Below are 17,122 nucleotides of genomic sequence, written 5' to 3' on the forward strand. Positions count from 1 at the left end.
AAAAAGAAAAGGTGAGATTTACAATTTTACATATTACAAGCACAAACACACATGATTTCAAATACGGGGTGTGCACCAAACATTGGTACATTTTTTTTTTTTTTTTTTTTTGTCATTTCAGGAAAAACAACTGCGGCGTCAGAGTGTACCATCCTTCGTCTCTAAGCAGCGTAGGTTTTGTTTACTAGATGACAGCAGTTGAGTTATGGTGCCTGAACGAGTATAACGTGTTCCCAAGGACATGGAATTTTCGGTTGAAGAGCAACGGATAGTTGTGAAAATCCTCGCAGCTGGATACTACGCAGCCGATATTCAACCGCCAATTGGAGGATATGTGTAGTGACAGCGCTCTTGCAAAGAACACTTAAGAAGTGAGTGCATGAGTACAAAGCAGGACAAACGAAAATGAAATCTTTCTGTTTTACGTCCCACAATTATGTCGGTTAGGCTAAAGGAGACTGTGATTGAGAAATTAATGAATGGTGGAATGAAGAAAGTGGGAGGAAACGGAAGAACTCCGAGAAAACTCACGAGCACGGTGTTCGTCCACCACAAATTCCACACGGCGCAAGCTGGGATCGAACCAGGGACCCCAAGCACCGGAGGTGAACGCTCTACAACTGAGCCACCGTGGCCCCAGCAGGGCAAACGAATGTGAAAGATGAACAGAGGTTGGACAAAAACAGCATCAACTGACGCTAACATTGCCCGTGCTGAAAATTTCATTATGAAAGATAGACGTGTAACCATGCAGGAGATTTGTGATACACTCAGGCTAACAATGGAAACAGTAAAAGGAATAATTACAAACTAACTGGACTTGTTTCTTTTCGCTGAGTTTCACGAATGCTTAATGATAATCAAAGAGGGGCAAGGATTAGATCAAGTCTTGCACATTTGACACGTCTCAGAAGAGATACGTCATTTCCTGAGATAATGGATGAATCACACATTTCATTATTCAACCCATAAACAAAAAGGCAATGGAAACACGGATTCACCACTCCAAAAAACTTAGTCAGGTGCTATCCAATGAGAAGTGCTGTACATTATCTTCTGGGATTCCCAGGTAGTGATACTGTCCCTCCCTGTTCGGAAAGGCGCCACAATTACGGGTGAGTATTTTCGCACTTTTCGATACAGAATTTTCGCCAATATTGACTGAGAAATTACTGCAAATGGCAATTGCATCCTTCACATGAACAATGAACCGCCACACCGTGCTAATATTGACCTCATTCTTGGCCGACCACTCACCAAGTTTAGCCTCGAGTGACTTCTAGTTGTTCCTAAATCTCCAAGATTCTCTTCGTGAATGCAGTATTGCCGGTAGATCATCCCTGCGAAGTCCAATTTTCCAGTATCTGAAACGTATCCCCAAACATGATTCATACTAAACAGTAATGGCAACTGTGGATCAATAAAGAGGGAGAATTTGTTGAGAAATAGACACAAGTTAATTCCCTTTATTTCCTTGTTCTTGGAAATTAGAGCGAAACGGCTTTTGGTGTGCGGTGTGGTGTCCCCCTCGTACTAACGTAGAGCAACTTTAATTGGAAACTGGGACAGTTTCATTAAAAATAACTGCAAAACACAGAATATAAAAAATATATTTTAACTCCCGGTGGAGGAAGCTTACACCCTCCATTCCAAAAGAAACCGAACTTTTGAAAATAAATAGTACCACTAGTGCCATCTGTTGTAATATTTTACCGGTAGATGGCGTAGTCCCTCATTGACAACTGGTATAAATGTCATGACATTTGGATGCACGGCAACAAAGTTATTGCGTTTCAACTGTCAGTGTGTTGTGTACATCGGTCGGAAAATGAGTTTCAAACAACGAGCTGCAATTGAGTTTTGTGTTAAACTGGGTAAAACTTTTAGTGAAACGCACCAAATGCTACAAAATGCATATGGTGATGAGTGTCTATCCCGTACGCAACTTTACGAGTGGTTCAGGCGATTCAAATCGGGTAGAGAGACGCTGGATGATGGCGAAAGATCAGGCCGTCCCAGAACCGGATTATCGGAAGAAAACATCGAAAAAGTGAGTGAATTCATCAAACATAACAAAAAATCGTCGGTGAAAGTTATTGAAATGGAATTAGGCATTCCTCAAACAACCGCATACCGCATTTTGGGCCTTAAGAAGGTTAATTCGCGGTTTGTACCACACAAATTCACCGAAGACCAAAAAGTTGATCGAATTGCGCATTGCAAAGACATCGTTAAAAGTGCTCGGCAGGATCGAAACTTCTTGAAATCGATTGTAACTGGTGACGAGACGTGGTGTTTTGAATATGAGCCCGAAACAAAGCGGCAAAGTGCTGAATGGAGAGCGCCGGATGAAGGAACACCCAAAAAAAGTCGCTTGGTGAAGTCAAAAGTTAAGGTGATGCTGATTTGTTTTTACGATTCAAAAGGAATTATCCACAAAGAATTTGTTCAGCCCGGCCAGACAGTCACTGGAGAGTTTTACTTAGGCGTCATGAAGCGTTTGCTGGCAAGAATTCGTCGTATTCGGCCCGAATATCGCGAAGTCGGCAGTTGGACTCTTTTGGACGATAATGCACCATCACATCGTTCGCGACTTGTAACAATTTTTGGTCAAAAATCACATTATTCGGTTGCATCATCCGCCCTATTCACCAGATCTCGCTCCGTGCGATTTCTATCTGTTCCCGAAACTGCATTTCGCGATGAAAGGAAAGTGGCACGCATCGATTGATGCCATTGAGAAGGCGACGACCGCCGTCCTAAAGACCATTCCAATAAAGGACATGGAGAAGTCGTTTGACAAGTTGTTGGAGCGTGCAAATGTGTGTATCGATGCAGAAGGGGAATACATTGATTAATAAAAATGATTTGTTCCAAAATGTACATTGCTTTTTTGTTTTTCGGTTTCTTTTGGAATGGAGGGTGTATGTAGTTCGGATTCCACGTTAAGCTGTAGATCCAGGGACAATAAAGAAAATCGAATCAAATCACATAAAAATATTCAATGTCAAAGATTTAATTTCGTTGAACATTTGGTGATTATCGGCAACGTGGAACCTCATATTCAAGAAAAATAATTGGTCAGTGGGTTATGAATCTTAAGCACGACACACTACGTGACATCATGACTAGGATAGCTGGAGAGGTAGGGATGGTTTGACTGACATGCAGAAAATCTCCAAGATGTATTCAAGATTTAGAGCCTGTTCTGTGAACCTAAGACACTTATTACCTGTTCAGATGTATTAATTTCTGTGTACGATAGATGTGCTACCATACTTTTAAAATTAGTAATGTTAAATACCGCACCCTGTATTTTGTTCCAAATATTTCTTTATGAAAAATGAAAGTGTACAGACAAGTACTCCAATCTAGTTCGGTAGACCCTATGGTTGTTCTGTGCTCAACCTATATTCATCCCATTCATTTTTTGGGAGCTTCCTCGTGGCTATATTGATCGTGTACGAGCTTTTGATGCATTATACGAGGGGGGAAAATGAAATCCCAGTTTAATGGCCCTTTAGACTAAGGGAGACGGGTGATTAAGGCAAGTGAATGATGGAAAAATCGCTCGAATGAAAACGTTGTAGGAAACTGGAATATCCCGAGAAAACCGACAGACACAATGCTGTCCAAAAGCATTATACAAGTGAAGGTACAAAGTTCTTATCTTAATTATGACAAATGTGCTACTAATCTAAAAATATGCGCAATGATAGTTTGTTATATCTCTAATACATGTACTACTTTGTGCCTTTACAAATCCTGTTGAATTGAGATTATAGCCAGGAAACTAGTCTACAGCAGTATGTTGGATAAAATCTAACATACCGAGTCGTGACTCGGTTTCTCCATCTTCAAGGAAAATCAGCACAAACGATACATGAAGAGATGACAGCTGTGCATGTGAGGAATGCCCATTTTACGACTCAGTGAAACTCTCACCCACGCGTGGTGGTAAAAAGCAGAGCAGCTAGTGTTTGAAGATAGGCGTACTGATCAGTTGTTTTGCTAAGGAGGTTAACAGTAGTAACGAGTTGGTTTACACTAGGACATTCTGCATTTGAACAAAGTGACAATGTGTGTTTTCTGATTTTTGATACTTTCACAAATACAGCGATATCTACATTTAGGACATTTAGGACATATACCACAAGAACAAGGATGCTTTAGTACACAGAATAGTGACTGGATGAATGCTGAGTATATCTAATTGACCCTGAAACCAAAGAAATGAATTTCATGAGTGAAATGGATTTCAAGAAATGAAATTAATGACTCGTCACCCACTTCGAAAAAAGTCAAAGTGCAGCATTCACCCAGCAAGGTCATATCCATTTTTGGATCATAAAAAGATGTGATCTTGACTGATTACTTACAAAATGGAGTAACAATCACACAAATCCGCTGTGAAAGTTGCTGGATGCAATCAAACGTAATGAAGGATTTGCTCTTGAAAGATGTTTTACGCTAACGGTCAATGTACCGGGACATTGAAGAGCAGGAAGATGCACTTCTGTGCCAATGTGGCTACGAACCTGTGCTGCATGCACCATATATCAAGGTAACCAAGAAAGTTCTGTCGCTTTTTGTGGAGATCCGTGTTCAAGTGGCCTTCACCCCGTGAGCTGAATGCGAATGGGGATAAGGCGAAGGTAAGTTGTTGCTGTGGGTATATCCAACATACTATCTGGTTATGACACTTCAGTTACATCGCGAACTTGCGTAAGGACAGAGTGAACATGACACCTCCACAGAATGTCATTAGGGCGTGTATGCTGTGCGAGTATAAACGGGTCAAATGCCGCTGCAGCGGGGCAGAAGATATGCCAGGCCTTTGGTGAGGGTGTCGTGACTACGCGGACAATGCAGCGGTGGCTTAACAAATTGAAGGACGGTGACGAAACACTCGAAGACGCACAACGTGCTGGAAGACCAACACAACGTACAAAATGAAGATCTTCAGGCAGCAATTCAGGCGAACCGTACCCAGACATGTGAGGAACTGGTACTACAATTCAGTGAGTGGAGAAACCATTCGGCAGCACCTCCATCAACTTGGGAAGCATTACAAGTTGGGTCGATGGGTCCCACATGATTTGACTCCGCGCCAGAAAGCAACGCGAGCAGATACCCGTGCTTGTTTGCTCTCTCGTCTGAGGAAGGAGCCATTTCAGGACAGGGTGTTGACATGTGATGAGAAGTGGGTTCTGTGCGAAGCTCCACGTCATCATTGCTTAGCATCCCATGAACAGATTCCAATACAGCCGAAACCAGCACTGCACAGAAAGTCCTCCTTTGTGTTTGGTGGACTGCTCGCGGCATCGTGCATCGGGAACTGCTACCAGCTGGTCAGAGATCAATGCAACTGTGTACTGTCAGCAATTGAGCCGTGTTTAAGAAAAACTCAAAACTCTGAAGCCAGCACTTCTGAATCGCAAAGGGGTCCTTCTGTTACAGCAGCTCTCAAACGCATTTATCAGTTACTAAAGGAAAGCATTTAGAAATTATACCTATATTTGTTAATTTAAATGCTTTTCTACTTTACTAAGTTTCTGCTCTGAAGTCGGTCAACCGTTATACCGGACAACTTCAAGTGAGAGAAATTTCTTTCTCGTTAGGGCCCTTTTTCAAAAGCAGTTTTACATTAACTGCACGACGCCTCGAAATTTCATGGTTTTCATCTTCAAGTGGCAGAAAGCTCCCACCACCACCACCAATTAAATTTAAAAATAAAAAAAAAAAAAAAAAAAAAAAAAAGTAAACGAGTCATTCCTATGCTTATGAACATAAAGACCCCCAATTCTGGGATTTCTAAAAGAACGATGAGAAACCCCTTTCAAAATATGTTCCTAGATCCACCACTCTTGACTCAAATTGCTTGCGGTTAATGTAAAATTATCTTGGAAGGTAGATAACAACAGAGCAATAAGAAAGTTACTTTGATTCAAACAATTTGTAAAAAGATAAAAATATCTAAATAACATACACACACAACATTGTTCTTTTATGAAGAGTTGTCTAAAAAGGCATTGCAACATTTGATGCCTTTCCCTACCACTTACTTATGTGAGCAGATCTTTACTGCTCTTTGCAATATTAAAATCTTAAAACGAAATCGTCTTAATGTGGAATCGGACCTAAGATTGATGATGACAAAACTTATTCCAGATTTCAATGCAAGTATGGAAAAACACAAAGAATATCATTCCTCACACTTAAGAACATTGTTTAACAAAGAGATTTCCTTTAAAAAAAAATAGTTACTTTATTTTCAATTGAAAGTTCGTTCAGTAGTAAACAATTGTGCATCTTTAGAATAAATTACTTATTGCATTATTTTTCTTGATCTTTTTCTTGTCAGTGGTAATTCTAATTCATGTATTTTTTTTAATACTATGTGAAATTTCAGAAAGCATTGCAAGGGGGTCCGCAGATCACTTTTCGAATGAACAGGGGGGCCGTGTTATCGGAATGTTTGAGAACCACTGTGTTACAGGACAACGCTAAGCCCCATGTGACTAGGATGACCCAAGACACCATTCTACGCCTTGGATGGGAAACACTATTGCATCTGCCATACTCTCCGGACATTGCACCATCCGATTATCACTTGTTCAATTCCTTGCACAATCACCTTAGAGGACGCCAGTTCAAATCCCTAGTAGAGGTGCAAAATGCACCTTATATTTTCTTCGATTCATGTCCCATCAAGTTCTACCGGGATGGAATCCATGGCCTTCCAGAACGTCGACATAAGGTCATCGATGCTGGTGAAGACTATTGTTGATCTTCCAGGTACGTCGTAGGTGACATCGATGTTCGAAGGTGGTGGATGAAAAAGTAACAGAACTTTCTTCGTTACCTTTATATTTACTCAATCTGGTTCCGTTTGATTACTTTTTTTTTTCCACAAACATGAAAAACAGTTCTTTTATAGATAATGAGGTCATTAATAAGGTGCAGAGTTGCCTTGCTTCCAACTCCGCAGACTTACGTCGCATCTCTATCATGGTGAGTTAAAAAATTTCTGGCCTCCCTCATACACTAAAAGTTCCAAAGCACATTTTATTACTGGATTTTCAGCATGATACCTTTTTGACACATTTGTTTTAAATATATAAGACTTACTCAGATTAATTCAGCACATTTTCGGAGGAGTAACTGTAGATTTTAAATTTTAACAATTGGCAAGTTTGGTTCTTTCAACTAATGAATTCATTGTCGTTTGTGTAAATAATTTCTGATAGACAGGTTGACTATTTTTGCTTTATATCAACGTAGTTCAAGGAAAGATAACATACTGAATATAGAAATTAATTTACTCACCTGATTTAGTTTTCAGACTATTTCTTTTTTTACAATCAATTTCCTAGTGGTGTTTTCAGTTTTTCAGCATATTTTATTTATATTCTTGACCTTGTCGTGAAGTTAAATTTACACGACTTAACTGGTGTTCGGTATTTCATTCTAATTTCTACATACATTATTACAAACCTTTCATCAGCGCCAAATTTCTTGTTTTTTAACTTCTTTTAAATGAATAACTTAGCTTTAAAATTAAATGCTCTTACATGCACTTTAATATCACCTGAGAAAAAACAACATGCAAATGTTGAAAAATTGCAAGGAAATGCCTTTACATAGTTCATTACCATCCTATAGATATTACTACACTTAACTAGAAAGGCGAAGTGCTAGTTTATTTTTTAAAAAAAGTCATTCATTAACAAAAACTCACTTGCTCTAACCTAGGAACACAAATGTTACACTGTAACTTATTCAAGTATTGACACATTCAACAATTCTTAATAATATAGTGTTTACTTTTTTTTTTAAAAAAAAAAAAAGAAAAAGAAAATATATATATTCGAAGGGGGGGAAAAGCACTTGCAATTTCATTTACTCACATGTTATAACAATTCTCTCTCATTTCTTTCTTTTTTGCATGCAGAAGAATGTCACAGCCAACGTCTTGAAAAGTTAGTCACCAATTAAAATGAAATGAAGCCATATTTACTAAGTTATTACAGTGATTTGTTTTTCTTCTCATTTTTCAGTTTTCTTTTTTCTTTTTTTGACTTCCTTTACAAAGAAGAAAAATACTCACAGGACAGTCTTATACTTCACTCGAGATGTAATGAAGGAGTCCAGCATTGAAAAAAAGTTCTGATTTGCGACTGTATCTTTATTTCGAAGCTACAAAGAGAATAAGTGAAGAAGAAAGAGAGCCAACTTCTTATAGTTTAGTACAGAAAATCCTTCAGGAAAGCCTGTACTCTCTTCCTTTGCTTATGAAACAACATTTCATCTATTGCTATTAAAAAAAAATCTTGAAAGGAAAAAAAATGAAGCTGCATTTAAACTTAAAAAAAAATGGGGAAGAAAAAACAAAGTAGTGCATTGCGATGTTTTTTTTAAATATATTATTGGAAATTACGATTTTTTTAATTATTTTTTTGTCTAGGTATGTTCTCTTTTTTTTTTGGCATTTTTAATATTTTTTTCTAAGTTGTTGCCCTGTGAAACCTGCCTTCTGACGCATAATACTTGGAGCTGGTATAATTTACACAGTTTTGTCTGTAGAACAAGTCCTACTTCGAACCTCCCTACCGTGTCCTTTCAGGAGTAAATTCGTCCATTCAACAGGATCTAGCGAAGCTTCCAAACAAACGAACGAACGAAAGAGACACTATCTTGGCATTTACCCACACAACTGCTCACCACCTTTTAACATAGCGAGATGATAATGAAAAATAATCCACACTGATCCGTTGACTGGTCCAAGATTCACCGTTGTTACTCACTTCAAGAAATCACGAAATCATCATTTTTAACAAGTAACATACAACATTCAAACCCACTGTCCTCGCACTTAAATATATTATTACTTGGAGCGCATAAAATTTCCTCCTCTTCCTCGTTGATTGCCTCCACGTCCAGATCCGCCGCGGGGACCTACAATGAAAAAACAACTTTTACTTCCGCTTTTTATATAGCTACATGGAACATGATGGCTGTTTCAATAACTGAATTCCTCTTGTAAGTATACAAAAGTCATAATCTAAAAGTTTATCTGGTCTAAATACGAACACCTTTGTATGAATTCAAAACTGTCACAAGGTCGTATGAATTATTTTCCCTATTACCTTTAAAATAAGTGTGTGTGTGTGTGTGTGTGTGTGTGCTATCTTAATTACCAATTTTAAAAAAGCAACATTATCTGAATTTTAATAAACTCAAAATTTAGCAACACTGACATGTTTGTTTCAATTACTAAATAAAAACAGTAATAATGATGATAACTTGCAGTTTTAAATGTTATATTTTTTATCTTTCCTAATTTTGTACCGTGTATTGTAAATTTTCTGCTGATGTGTATAACAGTAGTACACCATGATACTGAAATTGCGTGGAACATTTTTGCAGAGGAAAAATTCCACACAATTGTAATAATATACACAATGAAACATTAACGTGTCAATCTAACTCGGAACCAATATTTATGAACCTATAATTCAAGATGGCCACTTATGAGACTAAAATACGTCTGTATTTGAGTGGTGCATGATTAACATGTTCTTCTCATTGCTTCGACGCAAAGAACTTCAATTCCAAAATATCATGAAATCCATTCAATTCAATGGTCAAGTAGGGATGCCCTCGATCAAGTAGGAATGCCCTTACCAAATTGTATTTATGCTTGTTGCGAACTAGAGTAACAGCTTAGGATTTATTGTAAATTATGTTACTATCTTCTTATTAATTTCCAGTAATTAATCATATATATATATATATATATATATATATATATATATATAAAATCTCAGGTGGTAATGAACTAAACCGACAAACTGTAAGAGGTGATTCCTTACATCAAAGTAAGAGAAAAAGTTCATTATGGACGTGTGGGAAAAAGTGCATAGTTTCAGAGCTAGGGATGTAGAAAATCGCGAGAAAAAAAATTCAAGCGTTCCTATTTCGAATTCGAGAAACTGTGGATGGTCGTCGTCAACGGCATAAAGGAACTCATGCATACGCAGTCCAAAAATGCACAATTCATTAGTGTTCAATAGGTATACAGAATATTCTTTGCAGGGTGAAATTCCCAGACTGCCATCTACCGAATTTTGAGATATGCTCTGACTTTGTGATTGGTTCAAAGTAGGCAAACGGTAATACTTGATAGCAATGAACACGGAATACTTTGGCGGAAGTGTTAAGGATCGACAGCAGGACTGTCTCTCGTACTCAGGAAAACGCATACTGTAATGTTTTCTTTCACGCTTAGAAAGTGAAGAAAACGTGAAATATACCATGACGAAATACATCGCATCACACTTGGCACTTCCGACTTCCCTCCGAAGCACTGGATTTTCATTGTTGTCAAGACTTACCCTCCTTGAAATCATGATATATCTGAAACCTCTATTGAGAGCATATGTGAAAACTACACCCTGTAGGGAATACCCTCTACACCTATTAAAAATTGATGAAATATGCACTTTTGGATTGTGTATGCGTGACTTCCTTTACGCTAAGGATCACCATCCAGTTTCTGGAATTGGATATAGGGCCTGTTGAAATTTAGCTTTTACGCGATTTTGGACAGCCCTATCTGTGAAACTATGCACTTGCTTTTCGCCATAGGTCCATAGGAACTTACTTTCTTATTTTGATGTGAGGTATCACCTCTTACAGTTTGTTTGTCGGTATAGTTCATTAACACCCTATATTATATTATATATATATATATATATATATATATATTTGTAATCCAGATGGCTTTTGCCAAACAATAAAAAAAGGAAGCGATGGGCACACAAAAGTAAATAATATCTGATTTTGGTATTTCTTCAAGTTCAAAATGTAAATAAAATAAAACAGGTTTGATGTTCCGAACACAATAGCCTAGTACGTTTAAAATTCGGAGTAGTTTTAAAAATTCAACTGGTAAATAAGTGTTCTTGTATGTGAAAAAAATTATTTTATGGACATGAAATTTACAATTTTCTACACTAAAATTGCATTGAATTTATTTATCTCTTGCCAATTTTCATGATATTAATACAAAATCATTACTATCTCTATTACTCTCCGTCTAAGTGTTACTGAGAAATAAATCAGATTTATTTCAAGAATAGCAACAACCTAAATGTTCGATATCTAGTATTTTATGTAGACTTATTTGTGTCGATTTAATTGAAATTATTATTTAATGAACTGGCAGGATGCATATTGAATAATAAAATGTTTTGAGCCCTTGAACTTGTCCATATATATATATATATATATATATAATGATTGTAGATGCACAAATAATCAAAAAATTCCATAACGGATCCGCAACTGAGGAAGCACGCAGTCGTTGAAACTTACACGAACCAAGTTAAAATCACGAATGCTTGAGAGTTCAAGATTATACTTTATTATTCAAATTATTATTGTTAATGTTACGTAAGTGTTCTGATAATCACGGGGAGCCCATTTGAAATTATTCTAAGTTAGGGCATTTAACTGAACAAATTCCTTTAAGAGTTTTTGAGGCCTAGGGTCATGACCAATGATATCATTGAATATTAAACATTCTTCTTTCTTTCTAGTGTATTGATGAAAAAAGTACATATTTTCTTAAAACTGTACCTTTTATTCGCCAAACCCCTAGTAGTGACATCTTACGCTGCAAATTATTATTTACGTACATATCATTTGTGAAGCCATCAAAGACAAACATGCGAAATCTTCCGTAGAAGTGGGTGAAAATATGCAAAATTTGATTTAAACGGAAATAAAGTACAAGAATAAAACCATGTAAAAATATTGACTCCACAAATGTGGCGTATATACTTCATATTTAATAGCAACGGATTTAGTATTTAGAAAACGCCCACACTTCTAAAGAATTTGCTTCACTAAGTTGCCAGTTAAGAAAGCTGTGAGTTGTGTGTGTAATGTCGAATTACAAAAACACTCCAAGCGAATTCTTCATGAACAAACCACTCACAAACACATTTATCTTCCCCTATTCAATTGAGTTGAGTTGATTTTAGTTTAGCGTCCTGTTCAGCAGCGAGGCTATATGAGACGTGGACCTACTGATTAACGTGGAATCCGAACCACATGAGCTCCCGCCGGGAATCGAACCCGGGTCTCCCACGCCAAAGGCGCGTACGCTAACCGCTTAGCCTTCCCCTATTCAAGTATATGATGTTGCGACAGTTGATGTACACAGTGAAATGATTGTGATATCATCTTAATTCATATTGTAAAGAAAAATAAAAGTTGCCTATAAATTGCCAACGAGTTGCTAGAAGACCGTAATGAAGGTGATCAACCATATCCCATCTACAGTATATGTTCGAAGGGGGCGGTGCAAGCCAAGTAAGCAGTGGTATCCCTTGCTCCTGGAAGGCGCTTATACATTCAAGATTATGTGGCCAAACTTGTCCTGCTAAAAATATATGGTATCCTAAGTTGTCCAAACGTAGGCTATGACCTCGGTCACAACTTCCCTGATATAACAGTCCCTGATTATGATTGTCCACCATGAGAAACAGTCGATTACTCAATTGTATCCCACACCATAATACCTGTTGTCCAGCTACTATAACACTCGACAATGTACATTAGCAAATCACATCCAACGACTGCATCTAACACATGCAGCCATTACCGTAATACAAATTGTAAGCGGAACACGCACATTACTAATACGTTTCTGGTTCTGGGTCAATGGAACCCAACACAAGGGTATGTTTGCGACCAGTTTAGCATTAAGCAGACTCCATCAAACTGTCTATACAGGGAAGTGAATACACACTAACGTCGAGCTAACACTGAACGATTCGTCATGGCAAAACAGACAAGAAGTGTGTCATTCCGTGGGGGATTTACTGCCCGACTGGCTTGCGAACAGTTCTGTTCTGTCCATGGTTTCAACATACATATTTGTTATGGCCGTATACCCTATACGCGCACAAACTTCACAGTACGAGAAACTCCCATTCCTTAGGATGACCACGCAGCCCCGTCGAACACAGTTATCTCTGTTTATATTGGGCTCTTTGACGTCGACGAGAAATAACAGTTGTTCACGCTCCATTAATACTGCAAGCATCAAACTAAGATTGCAGCTGGACCCATATATCCGCCATGCCACTGTAATAACAATCATTCGTATGCCATACCCTTATGTAGAAATCAGAGTTTGGAGCCCCTCAATCCTACCTGTGTTGCAATTTTCACAAGAATTATTGTCTGTCACTATTGATGCTGTCTTACTTGATCCAAGAAATCAATTATTTTCAGGTCAGAATCATAATTGAAAAACTTAATATTTTGTAAGCTGTAAAGTTGGGAAGATGAAATATAAAATCCTGAATAAAATGAACAGACACTTACCACACATCTCAGAGTTTAATAAAATTCTAGTATTAAGGGGGCATATATCCATATAGATAGATATCTATCCGTCACATTGTAAGCGATGTTGTCTGACTGCATCACGCTTAACAGTTTAAAATGAATTTTGAAATATAGTTAGCACTTATCTCGAGCTAGGTTTTTATTAGTTTAATTCGAGAAAGTATGCTAGGGGAGGTGTCATAATTTATGCCAAAAAATTGAGTATCTCGTGAACCCCTGAAGTTAGGACGATGGAACTCTGTACATGAATCCCTCATTAAAAGTGAATGTGCCCCCCAAGTTTCCAAAATTCCGATTTTACGTGAGAATGGGGAGCAATTTTTATAACTGTTTTCGCCACATTGAAATCTATGCTGTCTACTGCTTGTGATCGCATCACGGAAAAACGGCTGACCGTTTAAAATTAATTTTGGAACATAGTACCTATCTCAAGCTGAGTTTTTATCACGTCCCTCTGAAGAGCGTACTAAGGAGGATAGGTGGTTCAAAATTTATGCTAAAATAGAACATCTTACGGGTTTTTATCATTACAATTCAAATGAAATGGCGTATCCTAAGGAGGGGGGAGAGTTCAAATTCTTTGCACAATGCTATTCTCCCCGTACCAACAACAGACATTTCAGCTAGTTTTGCTATAAAGAAGATGCAATGTTCCCTAAATCCTGAGCTACTAACAGCATACAGGAAAACAGGAAAGACGCAGCGTGCAAGTTGGTAATGGAAATCTTCCATCCCCCCCCCCCCCACATACACACGAAAACTCAGACAAGCAGTCAAAATAAATGAGTACATGTGCCTTACGTTCTTGTATTCAAGTCGTTAAGGGCAAGAAAACTAAGATTTGAATCATTACTCTGGTTTGTATCCAAGGCATTGTACTCTTAGAAGGCTTTGACCTACGAACGCTTGCACCGGAATATTTTCAATCAACAAAGCGAAATTGAACTGAACTATTCTAATAATTCATACACTCGATGGAGTTTTTATTATTACAGCAGATTTTTTTTTTTTTTTTCCAATTTCCCTTACCTGACCACACACATATCTGGGCTTCCTTTTTAACGGATTAAATTTTGATATATAAATCGCACATATTTCCTGATGTGACTAACTTTCCATTCTGTATATAGACTTCAGAATTAAATTTATTATACGTACAACGTACATATAATACATTGTATTACATAAATACTACTCTGCCAGTTTTTTTTTTTTTTTTTCAGTTAATAAAGACTAAGGAAACAAATGCCTGGTCAGTGCCATATAAAGAAACAGGAGAGTGAGAAAATCAAAATTCAGGGAATATGTACGAGACTAGGAAAGAAAAGTAAGGACTTGATTAAGCTGATCCGGTTTTCAAAAAACAGGGTAACAGATATTATAATGATTCTGTAACAAATCAAGTATCAAAAAATCAGAGATTTCAAAATGTTGGATTTCAAGATGGCGACGGAGGTTCGTGATCTACTCTGTCCATTCTTATTTTGCCAATATGTAAAACTACCACCGTTTGCATTGTCTATCTTTCATTATTTTTACGATTCAACAGTATATCTGATGTATTTCTGTAACAGCATAGCGCTTCTCCCACCAACTTTGACTCCCTCCCCCTCCGTTTCTTATGGCGCTCAGCCGCTATAACTTTGCACATACATTTTCACATCCTTTATCAGGCGCACTATGTCTCATCCCGCAACTCCATTCGTCCATTTGGACCCTTTACTTGTCAGTGGAAGCATCATTAAGACAAAAACGAGATTATAAAAAAAAAAATCCAACGACAAAGTCCATATGGTTAAACAGAGCCTGCACACAAGAAGTTAACTACTGTGGAGTTACAGTGTCCCCTAGTTTAAAAAGCTCTTCATTCAGAAGCAACTTCGCTATCTAATAACACTAATATAATTTAGAACGGAAGAAATATATAATTTTGTAAGCCAGGCCTTAATACGAGAAACTTACTTTAAGTATAGAGCCGACGACGAGTTTTAGCAACGACACTACATAAAATGTGAACCTATAGTTTAAGGTGAAATCAGGAATCCATTCAAATTTCAAGTCTCTCCCACCGGGAATCGAACCCGAAATCCCATGCATCAAAAAACGTGCGTGCTAGCCACTAGACCAGCGAGGAGTGCTAGAATCTTGTGTATACTCCTTTAAGCAAAACTTTCTCGTTCACAGCAAATTAATGTAGTGATTGTAACGACGCAAAAATACATCTAACGCAGCGCATGAAGACTATGTACTTTCCTAACTAAACCGAAAACTATACTACTTCGTAACGTTAACAGAATCAGTGTTTAGTTGGTCTCTTAATAAGAATAGAAAATAGATGTGTACAACCATTTACTGTATCATCAGATTGCCAACTAGAAGACCATAAGGATAAGCTCTGGCAAGAATCTATCTTAAATTACAAGTATACAATTTTCTGCACCTGATCTGCTACTTCACAGATTATTAATCAACTACTAGCATCAATCACCCGCTTCGCTGAGTTAAAGAAAAAATAGTAATACTTTCGGTTAGTATTTACTAATAAAGCGTTCTGATATAGGTATTTTCGATCATTTATTATATATATCCCCTCGTCCTCTCCCATGTTGCGTGGCTGAATTTAAACGGCCTTGGAGTGTCAATGTTTATCACAGCCATCCCGAAAACTATGGATTCGGCACTAAAGTGCTTTCAAAACTAGAAACAAATTGACAGCTCAAAAACACATGCAGATTTGTTTTGAAGAAGGAACGCTACGTCACAAAGTTATTGCGGTAACTCAACGAGGGTCCAATCAAACTTCTTTCTAGCAAGAGAGGGTGGAGGGTTTCCCTGGTAACAGACCTCAACATTTCAATGTTGCAGCTAGTAAACGTATTTTCAGAAGGAAAGAAGGTATTTTAGTCTTTTGTTTCTTTGTGCGTGGAAGTAATTAAAACACAGACCCCCTTCCCTTCCCAACATGCAAAAACTGGGACCACAAACATCCTTTCATCTATCCAAACAAACCAATATTTAGAAGTTTTCGTTAAGACTCTCAGGACAGTTCCAGCTGATGACTCACTGGGATGCGCACGAAGTGACAACAGTGTACCATGTGCTTCTCCAAACGTCAATTTGTTTCTAGTTTTGAAAACACTATAATATAGGTAATTTCAATGATTTTTATACATCTCTATCCTCCCCTCCCCATGTTGTGGGGCACGTATCGGAAGTGTCACTGTTCATCTCAGCGACCTCGAAAACCATGGATTCGACACTGATGTCATTTTTCATCATATTATATATATATATATATATATATATATATATATATATATATATATATATATATATATTCCTCCCCCTCCTAAGCTGTGGTTCTGAATTTGAATTTAAACGGGATCGGACGTGTCACTGTTCATCTCAGCGACTCGAAAATTATGGACTCGACATGAATACTGGTCATTTTTTTTTATATATATATATATATATATAATTTTGATGTACCCCCCTCTTCCTTTCCCAAGCTGTATGGCTAAATTTACACGTAAACGGGAACGGAAGTGTCACTGTTCAATTCAGCAGCTCCGAAAACTATGAATTCGACACTAATATTGGTCATTTTTATTATTTTTATGTCTCTCTCCACCCTCCCCCATGTTGCGGGGCTAAATTTGGACGTAAACGGGACCGGAAGTGTCATTGTTCAACTCAA

The 17,122-nt window shown here is 37.6% G+C and overlaps 1 protein-coding gene across 1 annotated transcript in view; it reads right to left on the reverse strand.

Moving 5' to 3' along the window:
- Positions 1–7,843: 7,843 nt before the first annotated feature.
- Positions 7,844–17,122, reverse strand: part of LOC145680718 (uncharacterized) — a 64,554-nt gene continuing 55,275 nt past the window's right edge. The window contains exon 8 of the mRNA XM_081751653.1: positions 7,844–8,958. Within this exon, the coding sequence (XP_081607779.1) occupies positions 8,888–8,958 (71 nt within the window). The 3' untranslated portion in view covers positions 7,844–8,887. The remainder of the gene's footprint in view (positions 8,959–17,122) is intronic.

Source organism: Thermobia domestica, chromosome 3, assembly GCF_964235325.1.
Source record: "Thermobia domestica chromosome 3, izTheDome1.hap1.1, whole genome shotgun sequence".
Lineage (NCBI taxonomy): Eukaryota > Metazoa > Arthropoda > Insecta > Zygentoma > Lepismatidae > Thermobia > Thermobia domestica.